Source organism: Oncorhynchus masou, chromosome 31 (genome assembly GCF_036934945.1).
Source record: "Oncorhynchus masou masou isolate Uvic2021 chromosome 31, UVic_Omas_1.1, whole genome shotgun sequence".
In the NCBI taxonomy this organism is placed as follows: domain Eukaryota; kingdom Metazoa; phylum Chordata; class Actinopteri; order Salmoniformes; family Salmonidae; genus Oncorhynchus; species Oncorhynchus masou.
The window spans coordinates 93,544,876-93,568,884 of record NC_088242.1 but is presented as its reverse complement, the minus strand read 5'-3'; the positions used below and the strand labels follow the sequence as shown (position 1 = coordinate 93,568,884).

General features: G+C 39.4%; 1 protein-coding gene across 1 annotated transcript in view; it reads left to right on the top strand.

Annotated features, from left to right (window-relative positions):
* The window catches only part of LOC135525069 (protein ANKUB1-like), a 47,349-nt gene that overhangs the window by 13,030 nt on the left and 10,310 nt on the right, over positions 1 to 24,009 (top strand). The window contains exons 3-4 of the mRNA XM_064952827.1: positions 7,976 to 8,186; positions 8,330 to 8,444. Coding sequence (XP_064808899.1) covers positions 7,976 to 8,186; positions 8,330 to 8,444 — 326 coding nt within the window. The remainder of the gene's footprint in view (positions 1 to 7,975; positions 8,187 to 8,329; positions 8,445 to 24,009) is intronic.

Here is a 24,009-nt window from a genome sequence, read left to right as displayed (position 1 = left end):
GTGGTGATATATATAGTGTGGTGATATATAGTATGGTGATATATAGTGTCGTGATATATAGTATGGTGATATATAGTGTGGTGATATATAGTATGGTGATATAGTGTGGTGATATAGTGTGGTGATATATAGCATGGTGACATATAGTGTGGTGATATATAGTGTGGTGATATATAGTATGGTGATATATATATATATATAGTGTGGTGATATATAGTGTGGTGATATATAGTATGGTGATATCTATAGTGTGGTGATATATAGTGTGGTGATATATAGTATGGTGATATATAGTGTGGTGATATATAGTGTGGTGATATATAGTATGGTGATATATAGTGTGGTGATATATAGTGTGGTGATATATAGTGTGGTGATATATAGTGTGGTGATATATATTGTGGTGATATAGTGTGGTGATATATAGCATGGTGATATATAGTATGGTGATATCTAGTGTGGTTATATATAGTATGGTGATATATAGTATGATGATATATAGTGTTGTGATATATATTGTTGTGATATATAGTATGATGATATATAGTGTGGTGATATATAGTGTGGTGATATATAGTGTGGTGATATATAGTGGGGCGGCAGGGTAGCCTAGTGGTTAGAGCGTTGGACTAGTAACCGGAAGGTTGTGAGTTCAAACCCCCGAGCCGACAAGGTACAAATCTGTCGTTCTGCCCCTGAACAGGCAGTTAACCCACTGTTCCCAGGCCGTCATTGAAAATAAGAATGTGTTCTTAACTGACTTGCCTGGTTAAATAAAAAAAGGTTAAAAAAAATAAATAATAATAATTAACTTGTAAGTCGCTCTGGATAAGAGCGTCTGCTAAATGACTTAAATGTAAATGTAAATATATATTATGGTGATTTATAGTATGGTGATATATATAGTATGGTGATATATAGTGTGGTTATATATAGTATGGTGATATATAGTATGATGATATATAGTGTTGTGATCTATAGTGTGGTGATATATAGTGTGGTGATATATAGTATGGTGATATATATGGTGATATATAGTGTGGTGATATATAGTGTGGTGATATATAGTATGGTGATATATATAGTATGGTGATATATAGTGTGGTGATATATAGTATGGTGATATATAGTATGGTGATATATAGTGTGGTGATATATAGTGTGGTGATATATAGTATGGTGATATAGTATGGTTATATATAGTATGGTGATATATATGATGATATAGTATGGTGATATATAGTATGGTGATATATAGTGTGGTGATATAGTATGGTGATATATAGTATGGTGATATATAGTGTGGTGATATATATATAGTATGGTGATATATATAGTATGGTGATATATAGTATGGTGATATATAGTGTGGAATATATAGTATGATGATATAGTATGTTGATATATAGTGTGGTGATATATAGTATGGTGATATATATAGTATGGTGATATATAGTATGGTGATATATATAGTATGGTGATATATAGTGTGGTGATATATAGTGTGATGATATAGTATGGTGATATATAGTGTGGTGATATATAGTATGGTGATATATATAGTATGGTGATATATAGTATGGTGATATATATAGTATGGTGATATATATAGTATGGTTATATAGTATGGTGATATATAGTGTTGTGATATAGTATGGTGAAAAATAGTGTGGTGATATATAGTGTGGTGATATAGTGTGGTGATATATAGTGTGTTGATATATAGTCTGGTGATTTAGTGTGGTGATATATAGTGTGGTGATATATAGTATGGTGATTTAGTGTGGTGATATATCGTGTGGTGATATATAGTGTGGTGATATAGTGTGGTGATATATATAGTGTGGTGATATATAGTGTGGTGATATATAGTCTGGTGATTTAGTGTGGTGATATATAGTGTGGTGATATATAGTATGGTGATATATAGTGTGGTGATATATAGTGTGGTGATATATAGTGTGGTGATATATATAGTGTGGTGATATATAGTATGGTGATAGATAAAGTGTGGTGATATATAGTATGGTGATATATAGTGTGGTGATATATAGTATGGTGATATAGTGTGGTGATATAGTGTGGTGATATATAGCATGGTGACATATAGTGTGGTGATATATAGTGTGGTGATATATAGTATGTGTATATATATATAGTGTGGTGATATATAGTGTGGTGATATATAGTATGGTGATATCTATAGTGTGGTGATATATAGTGTGGTGATATATAGTATGGTGATATATAGTGTGGTGATATATAGTGTGGTGATATATAGTATGGTGATATATAGTGTGGTGATATATAGTGTGGTGATATATAGTGTGGTGATATATAGTGTGGTGATATATATTGTGGTGATATAGTGTGGTGATATATAGCATGGTGATATATAGTATGGTGATATCTAGTGTGGTTATATATAGTATGGTGATATATAGTATGATGATATATAGTGTTGTGATATATATTGTTGTGATATATAGTATGATGATATATAGTGTGGTGATATATAGTGTGGTGATATATAGTGTGGTGATATATAGTGGGGCGGCAGGGTAGCCTAGTGGTTAGAGCGTTGGACTAGTAACCGGAAGGTTGTGATACAAGGTAAATCTGTCGTTCTGCCCCTGAATATAGTTAACCCACTGTTGTCATGAAAATAAGAATGTGTTCTTAACTGACTTGCCTGGTTAAATAGTTAAAAAAAATAAATAATAATAATTAACTTGTGGCTCTGGATAAGAGCGTCTGCTAAATGACTTAAATGTAAATGTAAATATATATTATGGTGATTTATAGTATGGTGATATATATAGTATGGTGATATATAGTGTGGTTATATATAGTATGGTGATATATAGTATGATGATATATAGTGTTGTGATCTATAGTGTGGTGATATATAGTGTGGTGATATATAGTATGGTGATATATATAGTATGGTGATATATAGTGTGGTGATATATAGTATGGTGATATATAGTATGGTGATATATAGTGTGGTGATATATAGTGTGGTGATATATAGTATGGTGATATATAGTATGGTGATATATAGTGTGGTGATATATAGTATGATGATATAGTATGGTGATATATAGTATGGTGATATATAGTGTGGTGATATAGTATGGTGATATATAGTATGGTGATATATAGTGTGGTGATATATATATAGTATGGTGATATATATAGTATGGTGATATATAGTATGGTGATATATAGTGTGGAATATATAGTATGATGATATAGTATGTTGATATATAGTGTGGTGATATATAGTATGGTGATATATATAGTATGGTGATATATAGTATGGTGATATATATAGTATGGTGATATATAGTGTGGTGATATATAGTGTGATGATATAGTATGGTGATATATAGTGTGGTGATATATAGTATGGTGATATATATAGTATGGTGATATATAGTATGGTGATATATATAGTATGGTGATATATATAGTATGGTTATATAGTATGGTGATATATAGTGTGGTGATATATATAGTATGGTGATATATATAGTATGGTGATATATAGTATTGGAATATATAGTGTGGTGATATATAGTATGATGATATAGTATGGTGATATATAGTGTGGTGATATATAGTGTGATGATATAGTATGGTGATATATAGTATGGTGTATGGTGATATATAGTGTGGTGATATATAGTATGACTTAGATGCACTATTGTATAGTGTGGTGATATATAATAGTAAATGTAATGTGTAAATATATATAGTGTGGTGATATATATAGTGTGGTGATATATATAGTATGGTGATATATATAGTATGGTGATATATAGTATTGGAATATATAGTGTGGTGATATATAGTATGATGATATAGTATGGTGATATATAGTATGGTGATATATAGTGTGGTGATATAGTATGGTGATATATAGTGTGGTGATATATAGTGTGGTGATATATATAGTATGGTGATATATATAGTATGGTGATATATAGTATGGTGATATATATAGTATGGTGATATATAGTGTGGTGATATATATAGTATGGTGATATATATAGTATGGTGATATATAGTATTGGAATATATAGTGTGGTGATATATAGTATGTTGATATAGTGTGGTGATATAGTATGGTGATATATAGTATGGTGATATATAGTGTGGTGATATATAGTGTGGTGATATATAGTATGATGATATAGTATGGTGATATATAGTATGGTGATATATAGTGTGGTGATATAGTATGGTGATATATAGTGTGGTGATATATAGTGTGGTGATATAGTATGGTGATATATAGTGTGGTGATATATAGTGTGGTGATATATAGCATGGCGATATATAGTATGGTTATATAGTATGGTTTAACAATATGGTTATATAGTATGGTTATATCGTATGATTATATAGTATGGTTATATAGTATGGTTATATCGTATGATTATATAGTATGGTTATATAGTATGGTTATATAGTATGATTAGGTGATTTAGTTAATTCAAATAGGTGCCATTAATACATATAGTGGAGGACATAGGAGCCTCTTAATAATAGTTACAGGTCTGTGAGAGCCAGAAATCTTGCTTGTTTGTGGTGACCAAATACTTATTTTCCACCATAATTTGCAAATAAATTCATTAAAAATCCTACAATGTGATTTTTCTGGATTTTTCCTCTCATTTTGTCTGTCATAGTTCAAGTGTACCTATGATAAAAATTACAGGCCTCTCATCTTTTTAAGTGGGAGAATATAGTGGTGGCTGACTAAATACTTTTTGCCCCACTGTATAGTGTGGTGGTATATAGTATGGTGATATATAGTATGTTGAGGTCACCCTGCTTGAGACTTAAAGTAATATTGCCCTTGCTCAACCAAGACCATGGTTATGGTAGAGTGATTGGTTAGTAAGAACACTGCTTTATACCGAGACCATGGTTATGGTAGAGTGATTGTTTAGTAAGGTGATTTACACTGAGACCATGGTTATGGTAGAGTGATTGGTTAGTAAGAACCTCGACCTCAGTCTGGTGTTCGCTAACAGTATCTGAAGAGTCTTTATACCCAGTGGTGTATAGTACAGTAGAGCACAGCAGACAGAGTACAGCAGACAGAGTACAGCAGAGTACAGCTTGACAATCTGGACCCTCTATTTCTGAAACTATCCGCCGCCATTGTCGCAACCCCTATTACCAGCCTGTTCAACCTCTCTTTCATATGGTGAGATCCCCAAGGATTGGAAAGCTGCCGCAGTCATCCCCTCTTCAAAGGGGAGACACCCTGGACCCAAACTGTTACAGACCTATATCCATCCTGCCCTGCCTATCTAAGGTCTTGAAAGCCAAGTCAACAAAGTAGGTCACTGACCATCTCGAATGATACATACCTTCTCCGCTGTGCAATCTGGTTTCCGATACGGTCACTGGTGCACCTCAGCCATACTCAAGGTACTAAACGATATCATAACCGCCATCGATAAAAGACAGTACTGTGCAGCCGTCTTCATCGACCTTGCCAAGGCTTTCGACTCTGTCAATCACCATATTCTTATCGGCAGACTCAGTAGCCTCGGTTTTTCGGATGACTGCCTTGCCTGGTTATATACTTTGCAGACAGAGTTCAGTGTGTCAAATCGGAGGGCATGCTGTCCGGTCCTCTGGCAGTCTCTATGGGGGCGCCACAGGGTTATTCTCGGGCCGACTCTTTTCTCTGTATATATCAATGATGTTGCTCTTGTATGGCGATTCCCTGATCCACCTCTACGCAGACGACACCATTCTATATATTCCGGCCCGTGGTGGACACTGTGCTATCTAACCTCCAAATAGCTTCAATGCCATACAACACTCCTTCCGTGGCCTCCAACTGCTCTTAAACGCTAGTAAAACCAAATGCATGCTTTTCAACCGATCGCTGCCTGCACCCGCATGGTGAGCATCACCACCCTGGTGGTTCCGATATATATATGGGACACCTATAAGTACCTAGGTGTCTGGCTAGACTGTAAACTCTCCTTCCAGACTCATATCAAACATCTCCAATCGAAAATCAAATCAAGAATGGCTATTAGTATTCCGCAACAAAGCCTCCTTCACTACGGCCAAACTTACCCTAGTAAAACTGACTATCCTACCGATCCTCGATATGTCATCTACAAAATTGCCTCCAACACTCTACTCAGCAAACTGGATGCAGTTTATCACAGTGCCATCTGTTTTGTCACTAATGCACCTTATATACCCACCACTGGTGATATATCTAGTGGTGATATATAGTATGGTTACCCACTGGTCCAGGTCATTAAAGTCCATGCTATAAAGCTCCGTTATCTCAGTTACTGGTTAAATACCCATTGTTATACGCGCTCCAGCAGATTATCTCACTGATCATCCCTAAAGCCAACACCTCATTTGGTGATTTCGTTCCAGTACTCTGCTGTTGACTGGAAGTATTGTTAAAAGTATGAAGTTGGATATTTTATCTCCCTCACCAACTTCAAACATGTGCTATCTGAGCAGCTAACCGATCGCTGCAGCTGTACATAGTTATTGGTAAATAGCACCCATTTTCACCTACCTCATCCCCACACTGATTTTTTTATTTATTTACTTTTCTGCTCTTTTGCACACCAGTATCTCTACCTGTACATGACCATCTGATCATTTATCACTCCAGTGCTAATCTGCAAAATTGTAATTATTGGTTACATTTCATGCCTTTTGCACACAATGTATATAGATTTTTGTACTGTGTTATTGACTTGTTAATTGTTTACTCCATGTGTAACTCTGTGTTGTCTGTTCACACTGCTAAGCTTTATCTTGGCCAGGTCGCAGTTGCAAATGAGAACTTGTTTTCAACTAGCCTACCTGGTTAAATAAAGGTGAAATAAAAAATAAAAAAAATAAAAAAAGAGTACAGCAGAGTACAGTAGAGTACAGTAGAGTACAGCAGACAGAGCACAGCAGAGTACAGCAGAGTACAGTAGAGCACAGCAGGCTGTATAGTAGGAGAAAAGAGGCTCTTTGGGTTCATTGAAATACATATTCATAATATTTCTGTTAACAATTTAATTTTCACCCAGATTAGTGTTCAATGTGATAGAACAAAACTCAGTACAGCACATGAATTAGAAAATGTTGTTACAAATTTGAGCCACGAGATGGTGGTAGATTATAAATTTAAATAGCATGGACCTTTGATTTGTCTCTGGATAGAAATTGCCCTTGGGCACAGATCTAGGATCAGTTTACTCTCACCAAATCCTAACCTTTACCATTAGCAGTAAAAACACAAACCAGACCTAAGATCAGTGCAAAGGAGCCACTTCATCTTACCCCTGTAATTATATGACTCCTAACTTATATATACTGAGTGTACCAAACATTAGAAACACCTTCCTAATATTGAGTTGCACCCCGCCTTTTGCCATCAGAACAGCCTCAATTCGTTGGGGCATGGACTCTACAAGGTGTTTGAAAGCGTTCCCCAGGGATGCTGGCCCATGTTGACTCCAATGCTTCCAACAGTTGTGCCAAGTTGGCTGGATGTTCTTTGGGTGGTGGACCATTCATGATACACACAGGAAACTGTTGAGTGTGAAAAACCCCAGCAGCATTGCAGTTCTTGACACAAACCGGTGCACCTGGCAGCTACTACCCCATTCAAAGGCACTTAAATATTTTGTCTTGCCCATTCACCCTCTGAATGGCACACATACACAATCTATGTCTCAATTGTCTCAAGGCTTAAAAATCCTTCTTTAACCTGTCCGCTCCCCTTCATCTACACTGAAGTGGATTTAACAAGTGACATCATGAAGGGGTCATAGCTTTCATCTGGATTCACCTGGTCAGTCTTTGTCATGGAAAGAACAGGTGTTCATAATGTTTTGTTTACTCGGTGTATAAACACAACATAGGTATTTATGTAAAACAAGTGAATTTACTGTATGTCCATGGTCTTATACTTCAGCGGGAGCCGGTGGTGCGTGTGTTCAGTGCCGTGACGGGGGAGACCCTCTCAGTCTTGGGCACTGTGTTTCTCCTGAGTACGTCTGTGGCCAGGCTCATGACCCTGGTGTCCCAGCAGTGTGGGCTTCCCGTCAGCTCCTTCAGACTGAGCTCTCCCACCGGCCTGCAACTCTACGACTGCAACCGGCTGCACGACTACGCCATTGACCTGGGTATGGCCTTCCTTGTGCAGTAGATCAATGGTCCTCTGGCTCAACACCTTATGGATGTAACACAGAGACAAATGGACTGTATGGAACACATTCTTGGTTCATGGCAACCAGGAGGACAACCTGCATGTGTCTCTGTCTCCCAGGGGCTACTCTACGGTTGGACACCTGGGATGGGTGGGCGGAGTTCCTCAGAGGCTGCTTCCTGGGACACAGACTGACCGTCCAACGACACCTGTCTAGGGAGAGACCTGTGATGAGGTCAGAATACACATCTACACACTGAACTGTATGATAGACTTACTATCAACAGTGATGGTACTGAACCTTTATATAGCTTACAATGATGGTACTGAACCTTTATATAGCTTACAATGATAGTACTGACCCTGTATATAGCTTACAATGATAGTACTGACCCTGTATATAGCTTACAATGATAGTACTGACCCTGTATATAGCTTACAATGATAGTACTGACCCTGTATATAGCTTATATATAGCTTACAAGCCGATGGCCGGACTGATTCGATTATGTTCATTGAAAAATGGTACTGACATCGCTGCTTCTAGTGGGCCCTAATTGAAGTACTGAAAACCTAACAAATATGCTTCAATATGATCAGACCCTTATAAAGCCATATTTTCCCATGGCTCTGTCAGTAATCTTTAATTTTCAACAGACACAAAATTTCTGACCCTTACCTGTCGGGATCCCCATAACATGACCCCATTAAATGCCCTTCAGTAGGGTATTCATAGGCACCATGTGTGCCATGGCCACCAAGCTGTGCTCTTGGTTCCTCCCAAAATGGCCCTGCCAATGCGGACATACATCCACTAAAGGGCTGGGTGATATTTTTAAGGGCATATAACTGCATGGATTGAAATACAATAAAATAAAGTCCGCGCCCCCCAAGACAAAAATCTATTGCTCAAAAACAACACTTTGTTTAAGGTGAAGTCCACATGCCTCGTTTGACCCCCATCAACTGCCCATCTCATGTATCCTGCTTTTGTAGCCGCGTTCTGGCATGTCCCAGGATAAACCTTTTTACCGTGCCAGTTTCACCCTGTCCTCAGGGATGAAAGAGAGAAGTACCGCCACACTTTCTCCCACAGAGGATGACCCAGGTTTTCAGAACAGCTACCTGTGAGGAGCACTCCAAACTGAGCCAACCATCTTGTAGAAGGTTGAAAATCAACCAAACTTGCTATTTGTCACCTCCCGTGATTGCCATTTGTGATGCGGAAATATCTGACAAGCCCTTAAACAGTGCAGTTGATGCTGAAGAGAAGCTGGGCAATAAATAAAGTAACAAAAATAAAACAGCCTGAACAACAGGGCCACCGTTGACCATTGTGGGCGAGCAGTCTTATGACTTGGGGTTACGAAGCTTACCCTCCCAAGATGTCCTAACAAGTCCAGGAAACAAATCATGAGGCCAACTAGGCATGCTTAGAAGGTATATGTGTCAGTCAGTTCATCCCTAACAAGTTGTTCCCCTTCAGGCAGATTAATTGTTATGGGAGAGGATAGGATGTTTGATGTATTGAGGCCCATATACAGTATTTCACAATGCTAGGACCAGATTTGGTCTCCTAACCTTGTTCTGGTTGATTGACTCTCTAACAGTGGCAGAGACCATGGTTGCAGCAAGCGGACTCTGGCCAGGAGGAGTGCTCAGCACATTGGGTAGACACCAGGATCCTGGTCATTTGGCAGATTAAACTGAAACAAGGAGGGACAACCTGGAATTGTCCAAAAAGGAACTCTTATTTGAGTTTTTAATTTTTTACAGTGAACAAGATGAGACTTTGGAACAGATGATGCCTGAAACAATGGACGAGCTTAGAATTTCGTTCCTTTGGATGATGCTTATAGATATAGTCAGTACCTGTGTTTGATTTGTGTCAGAAAGATCCTCAACCAGGCAGTGGATTCTCAGTCATTCCTATTCTCAAGTAAGAAAACGTATCATATTTCACTGGCTATTTGTAGTAGCCAAATGTGAATGGAATTATCCAATTCTAGAATCATTCAGTTGACTGAATGTGACTATGTGGTTGTGCTGGAGGATTTCTGAATATGAAAGGTGTGAATACTGTCAGACTGAATGCCTTGTATAATCAGTGGTGGTAAGTGGGGGACACATGTAAAAGCTGTTTACACACTATTTTTATTTTATTTTGTTCACCTGATTTGTGGGTCTAATTTCCAACCCCCCCCCCACACACACACACACTGAACACTATTTTTTGTCCATAGAAATCCTCACTTGCTGATGAAGACCTGTAGTGGTTGAAATCAATGTCAAATACAGTATGACCACTGCTGCCTTAAAACTCTTTTATTAAGATGTGGATCATTATTGCTCATTTAAATGAGTCTGGGCAGTGTCAAAATAATACATACTGTATTTCACAGAGTATTTGACAAACTCTTTATTTACGTTACAAAACTGACAACTACTGTAACGATGTTTTGGCACAGCATGTGTCATCATTCCCCTGCAGTGTGTGGATTTACACAGCAACATAGCAGACAGCTTAAATAGTTGATTTTTATTTAACCTTTTTTTCACTAGACAAGTCAGTTTAGAACAAATTCTTATTTACAATTTTTTTATTTTATTTTACAAAGGCAAGTCAGTTAAGAAAGATAGTAAATAAGAATTTGTTCTTTTTACCTTTACTTTACTAGGCAAGTCAGTTAAGAACAAATTTTTAGTTTCAATGATGACCAATGTGAACTATGGGTTGTGCCTGTTTAGGGGCAGAACTGAATGTTGTACCTTGTCACTGGAATTGAACTTGAACCTTTCAGTTTGTCCATGGGTCACTGGGCCAATTAGCTCCACCCTCTAACCACAAACAAGATTTTTGTCCACGCTGGGCCAAATGCCTCACTTGCTAGATCACTTGCTGAATCACCTGGAGTGGGAAGGATAAAATCCAGTATCACACACTTCTTCCTTAGTATTCTGAGAACTGTCAGATATTTGTGAGAGCTATGAGTGGATCGTGGACCCATGCATAAATGATAACTTTGCTGTAACTCAGTGTATGTGTCTTATCCAATGGGTTGTCAGAACGTTGAAGATGGTTGGAGGTGAACTAATGTGCATTATCTTGTCAGTTGATTGTCTTTGTCTCAAAGCCTTTCCATTTCTGGGATATTGAAGAGCTTTGCTTCTTGACAGGTACAAAACACTTGGTTAGTGTATGTGTCTTATCCAATTTGTCACTGAACGTTGAAGATGCTTCTTGGAGGTAAATAATGATGTCATTGAATCGCTGTCATTGAGTTTCACTGGACAAGACAATTATTTGAAAATGAAATCTGCCTTTCATTTCACTTATGTTGATACTTGATTGGCTATTTGCTGTCTTTTGAAAATATAAAAATAAATATAACTGTTTTATGAAGCACTTGTAGACATTCATTGTTTTCAAAATCATATTTTCAGCAAAACAGATACATACGTTTACAATATGACATCAAATAAAAATAAAATAAGTGATATGTAAATGATTGGCAAAAGGCTCCAACCACCCAAGTCATAGACTGTTCACTCTGCTACCACACGGCAAGCGATACGAGAGCACCAAGTCTGGACAAAAGGCTCCTTAACAGCTTCTACCCCCAAGCCATTAGACTGCTGAACAGCTTCTACCCCCAAGCCATTAGACTGCTGAACAGCTTCTACCCCCAAGCCATTAGACTGCTGAACAGCTTCTACCCCCAAGTCATTGCTGAACTGCTGAAAGTCATTAGACTTCTGAACAGCTTCTACCCCCAAGTCATTAGACTGCTGAACAGCTTCTACCCCCAACATTAGACTGCTTCTACCCCCAAGTCATTAGACTGCTGAACAGCTTCTACCCCCAAGCCATTAGACTGCTGAACAGCTCATTAGACTGCCCCCAAGCCATAAGACTTGAACAGCTTCTACCCCCAAGCATAAGACTGCTGAACAGCTTCTACCCCAAGTCATTAGACTGCTGAACAGCTTCTACCCCAAGTCATTAGACTGCTGAACAGCTTCTACCCCCAAGTCATTAGACTGCTGAACCACCTTTGTTATTGATGTATTTTTCTAATTGTTTTCCACTGACTCTCTTGAATTGGCTCGATGCACACTCACTACACTCTACCCACACATTCACTGTGACACTGACCGACTTTCACACTAGCTGCTGCTACTGTGTTTATTATCTATGCTGATTGCATTGTCACTTTTACCCTTACCTACATGTACATACTGTATTACCTCGACTACCTTGCACATTGACTCGGTACTGGTACTCCTTGTATATAGCCTTGTTATTGTGTTACTATTTAGAAAATATTTTCTTACTTTAACTCTGCATTGTTGGGAATGGGCTCGTAATAAAGCATCTCACAGTTGTTTTCGGCGTATGTGACCAATACGATTAGATTTTCATCTGAACAAATGAATGCTCTCGTTGTTATAATGAGGAATTTATTTAATTAATTTGTTTTTCCTTGAAGATTTGAATGGGCTGGGAAAGCCTTTCGTGATGGATCTAGACAATCTGGTGAAAATGGAGGGTTTGCGACTCTTCTCTTCAAGTGGGAAGGACGATGCGATATCATAAATTCCCTCTGGAGAAAAGGAGCCATGAGATGTTGTCATCGTCTCTGCAACGAAAGACCATCCATCATGCCATCAATTTACATTTTTACTCATTTATCAGACACTGTTATCCAGAGAGACTTACAGGAGCAATTAGGATGAAGTGCCTAGCTCAAGAGCACATTGACAGATTTTGCCTCGTGAACTCAGGGATTCTGAACCAGCAACCTATCGGTTACTGGCCCAACCTCTTAACCCACTAGGCTACCACCCAGCCCACAGTACAGTATGTCATAGGTAACAACTCAGAGGAGTACAATGTCTTTCCAAATGAATTAGTGGAATGGTAAAGGGATAATGTCTCAGTCTTGACTGAGCAGCAGCCTAAACAACAGCAGGGCTTACCTGTAAAGTACACAGTAGGGGAAATGTTCTGAGGCTGGTACTCCAGAGACTCTTGAGGACAGAGGTTCTTACTAACTTTCTTGGAACCCTGGTTGGTGGGAAAAGGCACATTAAAACAAACTGAAAAATGTTCGATATCTTAAAGTACAGCATATCAATTGCAAAGAAGCAGTGCAATGCCATGACACAAAGAATCATATATCTCATAAAAGGTCAACAGCAGTGTTATTCATGAAAGATGTATGTGTACTATACCTTTGTGTTAAAGGTGAGGACCTGCTCTCCAGTACTGCTGATGGTATCCCTTTCCAAATCAAACACGCCTTCTACAATGTCACTGGTGGCCACGCTGGTAGCGGACTCAAAATAACATTTAGCAGTGGCTTTGGTGATCATTTGAAGAATGACCATGCAAGTAGAAGTCTTTGGATCGTTCTGGACTGAAACATCAAAGTTTATATTTTCATACTCATCTGACCACTGTCTCAGGAAGCCCTTCACTGTCTCTTCAGCAAATATCTGGAGAAGCTGAGAGGAGAGCTCCTTGGATATGGCACATTGTTCCTTTCCCCATTTCAGCCTTGAAAGAATGGAGTCTGAAGCACTTTTGGCTGCTTCCAATGTTAAGACCTGTGGAGTGCTGTGGCTGTCCTGAAGGGCTATCACTTTATCCACCAATTCATGGCTGAAAATGTGGATGGTCCAAGTGGAAATGATTTTTCTCAATTTCCTAACAGCAGATCGGAGGTCGTCAAGATGAGAAGCACCCTGTCCATTTTCCTGTGTGTTCTCAACACTTTCCACCATAATGTCCACTACCACCCCGGCAGCTTGCCTGACTTTGTCCACAAAGGTTACAGGAAGTAAGTCCTCTGTGTGAAAGAAGTCCTCAATGATTGTGTTTCTAACAATGGGAAAGTCAATCTGAGCAGGAAACTCAGTGGGGATGGGAGTCCCGGGTAAGGCAAAGTGCCATTTCGACTGCCTTAATTTTGAAGTAGGTGTTAGAGAGATGGAGGATCGTGAAGAAGAGGTATTTCTTGTATTTTGGCTGTCAGCACTCCTACAACGGATCGTGTCAATATCCTCCAGCATGGATCCTGAGAGCTCAGTGGTTTTAGGTAGTAATTTGTGCGGAATGTCCACACAGGCATCGTTTCCACCAGGTGTAACACTGCTCTGGTTGACCTCAAGATGGCCGAGACTTGCTCTTTGTGATGCAGGACTGCTTTGATATGTAAAGATTTGGATTGAACCAAGCGTTGTGTCTGATCTTTGAAGATCTTTTCTGAGAAACTCGGTAATCTTACTTTGCAGACTGTAGTAGATGTTACGAGCAACAGACCAGATCCTTTTCTCAGAAACCTGTCCAGTGGTGAGCAGGGAGGTTCCAGATACCATGTCAGATGATTGGGTGGTCTGGGTGAGCTCCTGCTGGTCTTTCACCGTGGTTTGTATAATATCAGTAGATGTGGTGGATGTAGATACAGACTGAAGGTACTTATCTGTTGTACCTTCCTCCACAATGTTAAATGATCTAGAGAGGACCTCACTCACTCCTTTCTCAGCTTTGGTTTGGAACTCATGACTAGAGAGTTTTTGGAGGCTCTTTGTTGAAAGACTGTGGGAAGATGCAATGCCTTTGGAGGCAGCCGTGCTGCAATCTAGACTTACTGGAGAGGTTCGCTCAGGAGAACCTTGGAGACGTTCAAACATGTCTTCACATGGTGTTGGGGACCTTGACAAGGAGATGTCCTTCAGCTGAGACAGAACACCACCTACCAACATGTTGACCTCAAGGGACATATCAGATATTTTCTTTCCTACTGTGGAGAAGCAAGGTGCATTTGATGTCTGATCCTCGCATGAGGTCAAGATTGTTGAAATGACCTCTTTGGTACTATTGGTCAGTAGAGCCTCGTCTGTTTCAGTCCAGAGAAGTTTTGAACTCTCGCTGACACCCCTGTGTAGAGCCACTTCAAGGTTCAAACTGCGCAAGTGAGGCACACTCTTACTAGCTTGCCTCAAGTCCTGGCTTGCCAAACCAAGGTACTCCTTAGTCCCAAGATGTCCAGAGTCCTCTGTGGGTATATGACTAGACATTCTGCTCTCCATGTCTGACCTCCGCTGGTGAATGATGAAGTCCTTTAATGTCTTCTTAATATTGTTATATAAACTAGTGGTAGCAGACCAGATCCTGCTCTGTAGCTTTTGTGCATTTTCCTGGAGGTCAGGTTCTCTCTCCTCTACTTCTGCAGGTTGCGCCGAGCTCTGCAGGTCTTCCACAAATGTTTCAATGATGCCAAAGGCAGCAGAATCCGCACAAATATCCTTTGACCATGTGTACTGGTTTTGAATGGAACAAGACCTGGATGCTACAGAATATGCAGGCTTTGCACTAGTTAAGCTGCTAGCTGACTTTTTAACTAGGAACTCACTCACTGCTTGAATGGCATTTCTCTTAAATTGCTCACTTGAGAGTTTTCTAATACAATCTAACAGACTGGTCAAAGAAGCTGTGGCCGTACTTATGCTGTCCTCATTTTGACAGGGGAACTCATATACTATTGGTGATGAGGCCCTGGAATGGGAGATATCCCCAAGCTGAGCCAGAACACCCTCTACAAATTTCTCTCTCTCAATAGAGAAGCCTGATCCTTTTTCTCCAACAGTGTACAGGGGGTCCTCCTTTGACATCTCAGTGTTGTACAAGACCAGAAGCTCTGAGATGACTTCTTTGGTGCAAGTTGTCAGAAGGAGCTTGTTTTCTTCTGACTCAGTTTGTGCCCAAAGAAGTTTTGAGCACTCACTTAGGCCTCTTTGTAAAGTAACTTCACCAGTGGACTCTGGCAACTGAGGCTCACTCTTACTGGGCCTATATTTCATGTCTAAGCAAGGAAGTGGAACTGTCTCCTTAAACTCAGCATTTGTGATGTTGTCATCAGATGTGACAATACTCTTTAAGGCACATCGCTGAAGCTTGCCGAAATAATCTTTCAAGTTGTTTTGGATGCTGTGGTAAATGTGAACAGCAGCAGACCAGGCACTCTTCTGTTGGGGACTCTCTTCAGATTCAGCCAAGGACTTCATATCTGACACGAAAGTCTTAACAACTACTGACGCTGCTGAGCCCACTGGGTGAATTGACTCTGTCTTTACAATGCCAGACAATGTTTGACCTGACACAGCACCTGTTAACTCAGACTGAACGACTGAACTAGGAAAGCTCAAACTACTGACTCTTTTGGCAAGAACTCCACTCACTGCTTGTATTGCTGATGTTTGAAACTCCCGGCTGGAGAGTTTTTGGATGCTCTTAGATGTGAGCGTGCAGGAGGAACCAGATTCACCAATATTGTAGCTGCTCTCGTATTTCCTTATCAGGGCATCAAGATCGTCAATGAAGCCAACATGCGATGCCAAAAATGTGATCTTGTCCTTCAGATCTTTCAGCAAATTCTGTTCGTTCTCGTCAACAAAAGCCACCATTGTGTCAGAGATGGTGGTCATGACTTGCCCTGTTAGACTCTTGCTCTCTTGGTCAACTTTTTCAAGTTTAGCAGCCAGCTCTCTCACCATGCTCTCAGTCACCTTGGTCTGTGAGTCTCCCCTTACCGGTGTCACTAGCGAGGTTTGACTTGCGGAGGCACTCTTAACGACCACTGATAAGGCCGACTTGACATCTTTAGCCAACTCTGCCATTACAGCAGAGGTTAGCATCATAGAGCCTGCACTTCCAGATGGAGAATTGGACATGCATGCAAGTTTGGAGAGAGATCCTTGCAGGCTGTCCTGCACACAGGTGACGAGGGTGTCCTCTGAGACACCTAAGAGGACTTGTAGCGTCTCAGAGTTGGTTGTTTTCTTCTGCACATCAGACAGAGAGGTTAGAGTCCTTGGAAAAAAACAACAGAAATCATCAAAGTCAAACAAATAATATGTTAGTCTGTGATGCACATTCAGTGTGTCAAATACATCTGCACCATTGAAAACAATGAGGAAAACGCTGCTGTTTCTCTGAGAAAAAACCTTCGTGTGATGTCAGCGTAACTGCTTAATTTCTAAAGCCCAATAAAATGTATTTTGTATAAATCATTTGTATTGAAACTGGCCTGTAGATATCTATATCTGGCAATATCTATCCTCTACAAAAATCCAAATTGCTATAAACTTCAAATACTGTAACTTCTAATAACTTCAAGGACAATCATAAATACAAGGCAGTTTGAAGAAATGTTAAAGGGAAATTTCTAAATGTTTCAACTTCATATTCATCATCTCCAGCACCACCCCAACATCAGCATATGTGAAAAACGGGCATTTCTATGTTTTGTAGTAAAAAAGAAAGAGGAAGATAAGTGTTTTCTATGACATCATCAACCAATTAGTAGGCAATGCCTACTCATAATTGGTTAAAATCACACGATGCACACTGATGATGTCATTAGAATCGAAAGCTGAGCATTTAACCAACATTTTTGTTATTTTTCGGTTTTTAAACAACTAATTGACCGATGTCGGCTCAATTATTTTAATTCAATATATATATTTTTTCTTCTTCTGTGAGCTCGATGCTCAGTTTCTGTAGAGATAAATCAGATCAAGCACGAACTATGCAATGTAGTAGGGAGTTGTAGTTTCCAACAAGCCAGTATTCTACATAGTTTAGCACAGAAAATATGGCAATTAATTCCCATAATCCATTGCACGCGCACTTACTTGTCCACTCTGTGTGGAGCAGATACGGAAACCTCATTGACTGAGACGGAGAGACGAGAGAATGCATGAGAGAGATAAAAAGCAGTTGCGTTGCGAGGATTCTCTACCTGGAAATACATGATCTAAGTGATTGACAGTTGGTGTTCAGCGGTCATAAAAGTAGGTCTTATTTTCTTAGAAGAACTACTAAAATAGTGATTTTGTCAGACAGGATAAGCAGCAGCTCTATAGAGATGAGTTGATGACTTGGAATGAAATAATAAAGTCATCAAATAAATATTTTATATGAGAAAGTAAATGATGGTTGATAAGTCATAAACAGTAATGGACAGTCACTACCATCATGGGACTTTTATTCATTGTTTTATTATGTGTTGTTACAGCATTCAACACACATAATCCATAATGCATTCAATGTCTAAAAAAAGTATTGAAATCCAAAACCGTGATTATTTTTTAAATATTTGAATCGATACCAAACCAACCTCAAAAAGCACTAATTTCTCAGCACTATTGAAAACAGTTACGTCCCTCTATATTTCTTTTTACTACAAAGCATGAAAATGTGTAATTTTCACATATGGTGATGCTGGAGATGAATATGAAGTTGTTAAATTTCCCTTTAAGAACATACCTCATGGCCCCCTTGGGCAGGTAGCTTCCACTGCCCTTAGTCAGGTAAATCTCCTTGAACTTAAGTTGTGATTCCTGCTCTTCTTCCTCTTCCTGCTCCATACAGTTGGAGGAAGGGTAGGGAGTCGGGATGCGAAAGCTATTGTAAGACTTTCGACTGCCTGGCCTCTTAGGTACACCAGCCTCAGTAAATCTCACGCGGGACTTGGTGTTAACCTTATCGTCTAACAGACTGGTGAGTGACGCTGTGAGAGATCTCTGTGACAATGGAGAGGAGGCAGTATCTTGGATGCCCAGTAGTTCATAAAGACCTGGGATGATGATCTGCATCAGCTTGTCCGATAAAAACTGGACAATCCTCAGACACAAGCCGGCAAGCTGTTGTTTTGTCAGCTGTATTCCAGAAACAGAAGAAGTGTTTTAAAATGTTGCATAGTGCGTCTTTCAAAAGCTTATGAACAAGGTTAAACATTATGCAGAGTTTTCATGGTAATCTAATTAAATTGTCAGTAACATGATCTTACCGGGTCAAACATGCCCTCACGAATCCCCCTCCATTGCCTGAAAACAATATTGTTATAAATGTTGTCATATCAGGATGCGTGGCAGAATTGTTTTTATTTAATTATTTGCCTGATCGTGAAGTTATACTTGCTTTGTGTCAGTTGTTTTGACAAAATTGCAATGTGACAACTTTTCTAGCACTGAACATTTTTTTTCCGATTGATCAGTTTCTAATTTGATCCTATTTCCTTGAAGGTGTGATAGTACCAAAGAAAACAGAACATACTTCTCAGTTAGGTTTTGAAGGAAGTCCATAAGTGTCTGATGTTCCACATTGTTGAGCTTCCCCTCTTCTGTGGTTTCCATCACTGAGGTTGCTCTGCTCCTGGTAGAATTGCTCTGCTCCTGGTAGAAATGTAATTATATTGCAAATAATCAAACTTAATATCATACTGAAATAATTTTTAACTGTTAAAGAGTGGAGGAGCATTGGCAACGTTGGGCCAATTAAACAACTGCAACACAACAGAGATGGTTGTGGTACGTCAACATTGCCAATGATAGCATCACTATAAATGCTAATTTTGATTTACAATGATGACATCATCCTGTGGTTGAAATTTCACCCTCAAAACAACAGATTATGTTGATGATTCAATGTATTTTCCAAGAAGACTCCATGTCACAATACATTGACAAATTACGTTGAAACAACGTTATTCAACCAGTTGGTGCCCAGTGGGATGCCTGTGCTGTAACGTGTTCGTAGAAGTTAACACTAACCACTGGTACAGGGTCAACTGTTCTTTCACCACCCTAATGGGTCATCTGATCCTAAACCTGTGGTTTAAGACAACCGATACCTTGAGCTGATTAAAAATACAAATTGACCAGAAACATGCTAATTTTGAAACAAACCTATTGTATATGAAGATGCTTGTGTTTCCAACTTCCCAAAGTTAGTAAACATCCAGAGTTTAGAGGATGAAGACAGTGTAGGCCTATACCCCAACTTATCCACACACACACACACTTTACATTTGAACAATATGTATGGAGCCACCAGCCCTAAAGCATGAACATGTTTTTTTTGCTAGAAAATGTGGATTAGGAAAAGAAAAATTATCCTTTTGGTAGTTTCATCTAAATAGAAGGGCAACATGACATTGACAAACCTTGTCATATCTGCTTTCACCGGGATTTAAAAACCCAGGCTCGTTTACCTCAGCCAGTTTAGAACCCAGGTGTGTCTACAAAACACATGCACTCCTCCATAAGGTTCGTGGGTTCCCTATTGTTTTATCCCAGTACAAGAGGGGCAACTGGATTCAGGATTAAACACAAGCAGTCTTTAAGGTATATCTTATTACAGTTTAGGCCTACCTTATTATTTTCTTCCATCTGGCAATATCGTTTCAAGGAATGAAATCTGTTTTGTTGCTAATATTATTATTAATTGTAGGAAAATACAGCTGTAGAGTACAAGAATCAGCTGCTTTCTGAAGGGAAGCCAAGCTCATAAGCAATTTAGAACCTACAGACAATTATGACAACATTGGAACGCATGAATGTGTCACAAACGCCTTGTGGTCACATGTTATTTTAGGGCGTGGCTCCGCATTCGTGACCGGTTCTCTTATTTCTATTTTCCGGTATCCGTTCGTGCTGGAATTTGCGATTAATACTTTTCTCATGCCGAAACCGGATTCGATACATACCGGTAGATAAATGTCAAAAATTATTATATTCGCAATGTCATTAAACAACAACAACAACATAAATAGCTACTACATTTTCGAAACATGATTTTGTCATCAGTTTAGTACCATTTGTTTGATTTTGTGGACCCACGACTAGACTTTATCCATGTTAGCTAGTTGCTAGCGACGCTAGTCAGCATAGGCTGCTACGTGATAAACAGTTTGCGTTAGCGAATTAGCTACCTAGCTAGCCAGCCTAACAAGCTGTCACATCCAGTGGAAACCGATGCAACCCTGCTGCCAAATAAGGGCTAGCTCGATGACCCGTGTTAACAGTGAGGTCCCCATGAGTTTCAAGGCTTTAATAAGTGCTATCGTGCAGAAAAAGCGAATAAAATACTGGTTGATGAGCTAGCTAAATTAGCTAGCAAGACGGGTATGACCGTTAACAGCGTGCATGCACAAATGCATGACGACACATTGAATATAAGTGAAGCAGGCATGCAGAACGAGATCGCCCCACCAAGCCAGATAGTAGAGGGGTACAACAACGCCGGGACACAGAGGCATAGCTCATACAATTATATTTTGTTCCAGTCATTGACAATACATGTTGAAAAATAAATACCTGCGTCAAATATATGGCATCGCATGCTCGTGCACAGATAGATTGCATGAATTTTTTTAATAATCCGGTGACCACTAGATGGCCTCGTATATCCACATTTAGATCAACTGTTCTTGATTTTTCATCAGTACTGTGAATGACAAGCCCACTGAATCAAGTTTAATAATCTTTATACTCAGCAGGTAGAGGCCTCGGTACTTCAAATCAGTGCTTAATTTGAGCCAGAACAGGATCCGGCACCTTTCCGTTCTGGACTGCTTTGTTCCGGAACCTATTTGGCCGAATCCGGTACCTCTCGTGCCATGAAAAATCATTTTCACTTTTTGCTATGTAACAATTATAATAAAAGCGATCAAAGTTCATTCGAGTTGCCTCTTCGTCAATTATCCTGCCCCCTCATCTCTCCAGAGTTGCACTTCATCATTTGTTTCCTTATAGAATCATAGCTGCATGAAGGGTTCTGGAGGAATGTTCTAAAGTTACGGAATTACTGCTGTCTGTTCAGAAATAAATTATATCATTCATAATAGCCTAATACGTCATGAGAAGCCCTATAATTTAGCTACAGAGGACCAATAGCTTATTTTTTAAATAGCCGAGCTGTGGATTGTAGCCCAATAACAAAGAATAGCCTACAGTCGGGAACGCGAGGCAAATCTGTCAGCGAAAAAACAGCACGCAGACAAAACAGGCCTTTTGCAATATTTCAAATACAATCGAGGGAAAACACAGGTTGAAAAACAATGACTCTTGCTGAAAAGATAAGACTATGCTGTAGACTACCAAAATATTTGATCAACTCCCAAACATTGTTTTACAAAACAGAGAGAGAGAGAGATAGGCTTTTGACACGAGCGCATCGACAATCTCCAGCCAGTGAGCTGCGCATCATTGGGTGAGTCAGTGAAACTGGAAAGCATTTTTAGGACTAATTTCCTCCTCATGTTGTAGCCTACTATATGTTTCTCCACAAACCTAGGCCTATAGGCTATTGATGGATTCAAGACAAGGTCGTTTTTATTGATCTCAGATACTAAGTTTGTCAGTGTCAAAGTAGTCTGCCATTTCGATCATTTGTGCGGATTAAAAAAAGATGATGCCAAAGTCTCCAGTCATGTAAAATTATGTAGAATTTCACGAAATGCGGTTTTAAAAAGGCCAACACTTTCCCGGACCCTAGGCTACTAAAACTGTTCCCCATGTGTGTGTAACAGGGTTGGTTATGTTTCCACTTACCTCTAAAGAAATGTGTATTTACTGCTAACACAGTTGTCTTCATGCTACAGATTTTGCCATCGACAGCCATCAATACCGTTAAGCCCTGCACAACTAACGTGCTGTTTCCCATTTAACAACAGAAATAAATGCTCAACTGGGACCACTGGCCGAAGTGATTTATATTGAGAAAACACAACCCATGGAGAGTACATATACATCTGTACCTTCTATAAGTGGCTCTACCCAAATGTGATGATATGCCTTCAATGCTCTATAATAATAGGTGATCTTTTTTCTCATGAGTTCTGGTACCACAGAACCCCCCTCTAGCACTCACTCTTTGTTCTGGCACCTCCCAATTTACAAATTAAGCTCTGCTTCAAATTTTTATTTTACAAGGCAAGCCTCTTGAAACTCTGGGGGGCTATTTCATTTTTGGATGAAAAACGTTCCCGTTTTAAACAAGATATTTTGTCACAAAAAGATGCTCGACTATGCATATAATTGATAGCTTTGGAAAGAAAACGCTCTGAATTTTCCAGAACTGCAAAGATATTGTCTGTGAGTGCCCTAGAACAGGAGCTACAGGCAAAACCAAGATGAAACGGCAACCAGGAAATGAGCAGGATTTTTGAGGCTCTGTTTTCCATTGTCTCCTTATATGGCTGTGAATGCGACAGGAATGAGCCTGCCCTATCTATCGTTTCCCCAAGGTGTCTGCAGCATTGTGACGTATTTGTAGGCATATCATTGGAAGATTGACCATAAGAGACTACATTTTCCAGGTGTCCGCCCGGTGTTCTCCGTCGAAATTGGTGCGTCATTTTCAGCTGCTGGTATTTTTCCATGGGATTCTGAGGGGAAAGCAGGCTTCCGCGAACGGCATATCAATGAAGAGATATGTGAAAAAACACCTTGAGGATTGATTCTAAACAACGTTTGCCATGTTTCGGTCGATATTATGGAGTTAATTCGGAAAAAGTTTGAAGTTTTGGTGACTGAATTTTCGGTTCGTTTCGGTAGCCAAATGTGATGTACAAAACGGAGCGATTTCTCCTACACAAAGATTCTTTCAGGAAAAACTGAACATTTGCTATGTAACTGAGAGTCTCCTCATTGAAAACATCCGAAGTTCTTCAAAGGTAAATTATTTTATTTATTTGGTTATCTGGTTTTTGTGAAAATGTTGCGTGCTAAATGCTACGCAAAATGCTAAGCTAGCTTGCAATACTCTTACACAAATGCTTGATTTGCTATGGTTCAAAAGCATATTTTGAAAATCTGAGATGACAGTGTTAAGAAAAGGCTAAGCTTGAGAGCAGGCATATTATTTTCATTTCATTTGCGATTTTCAGAAATCGTTAACGTTGCTACCTAACCCTACCCACCCCTACCTAACCCTACCTAACCCTACCTAC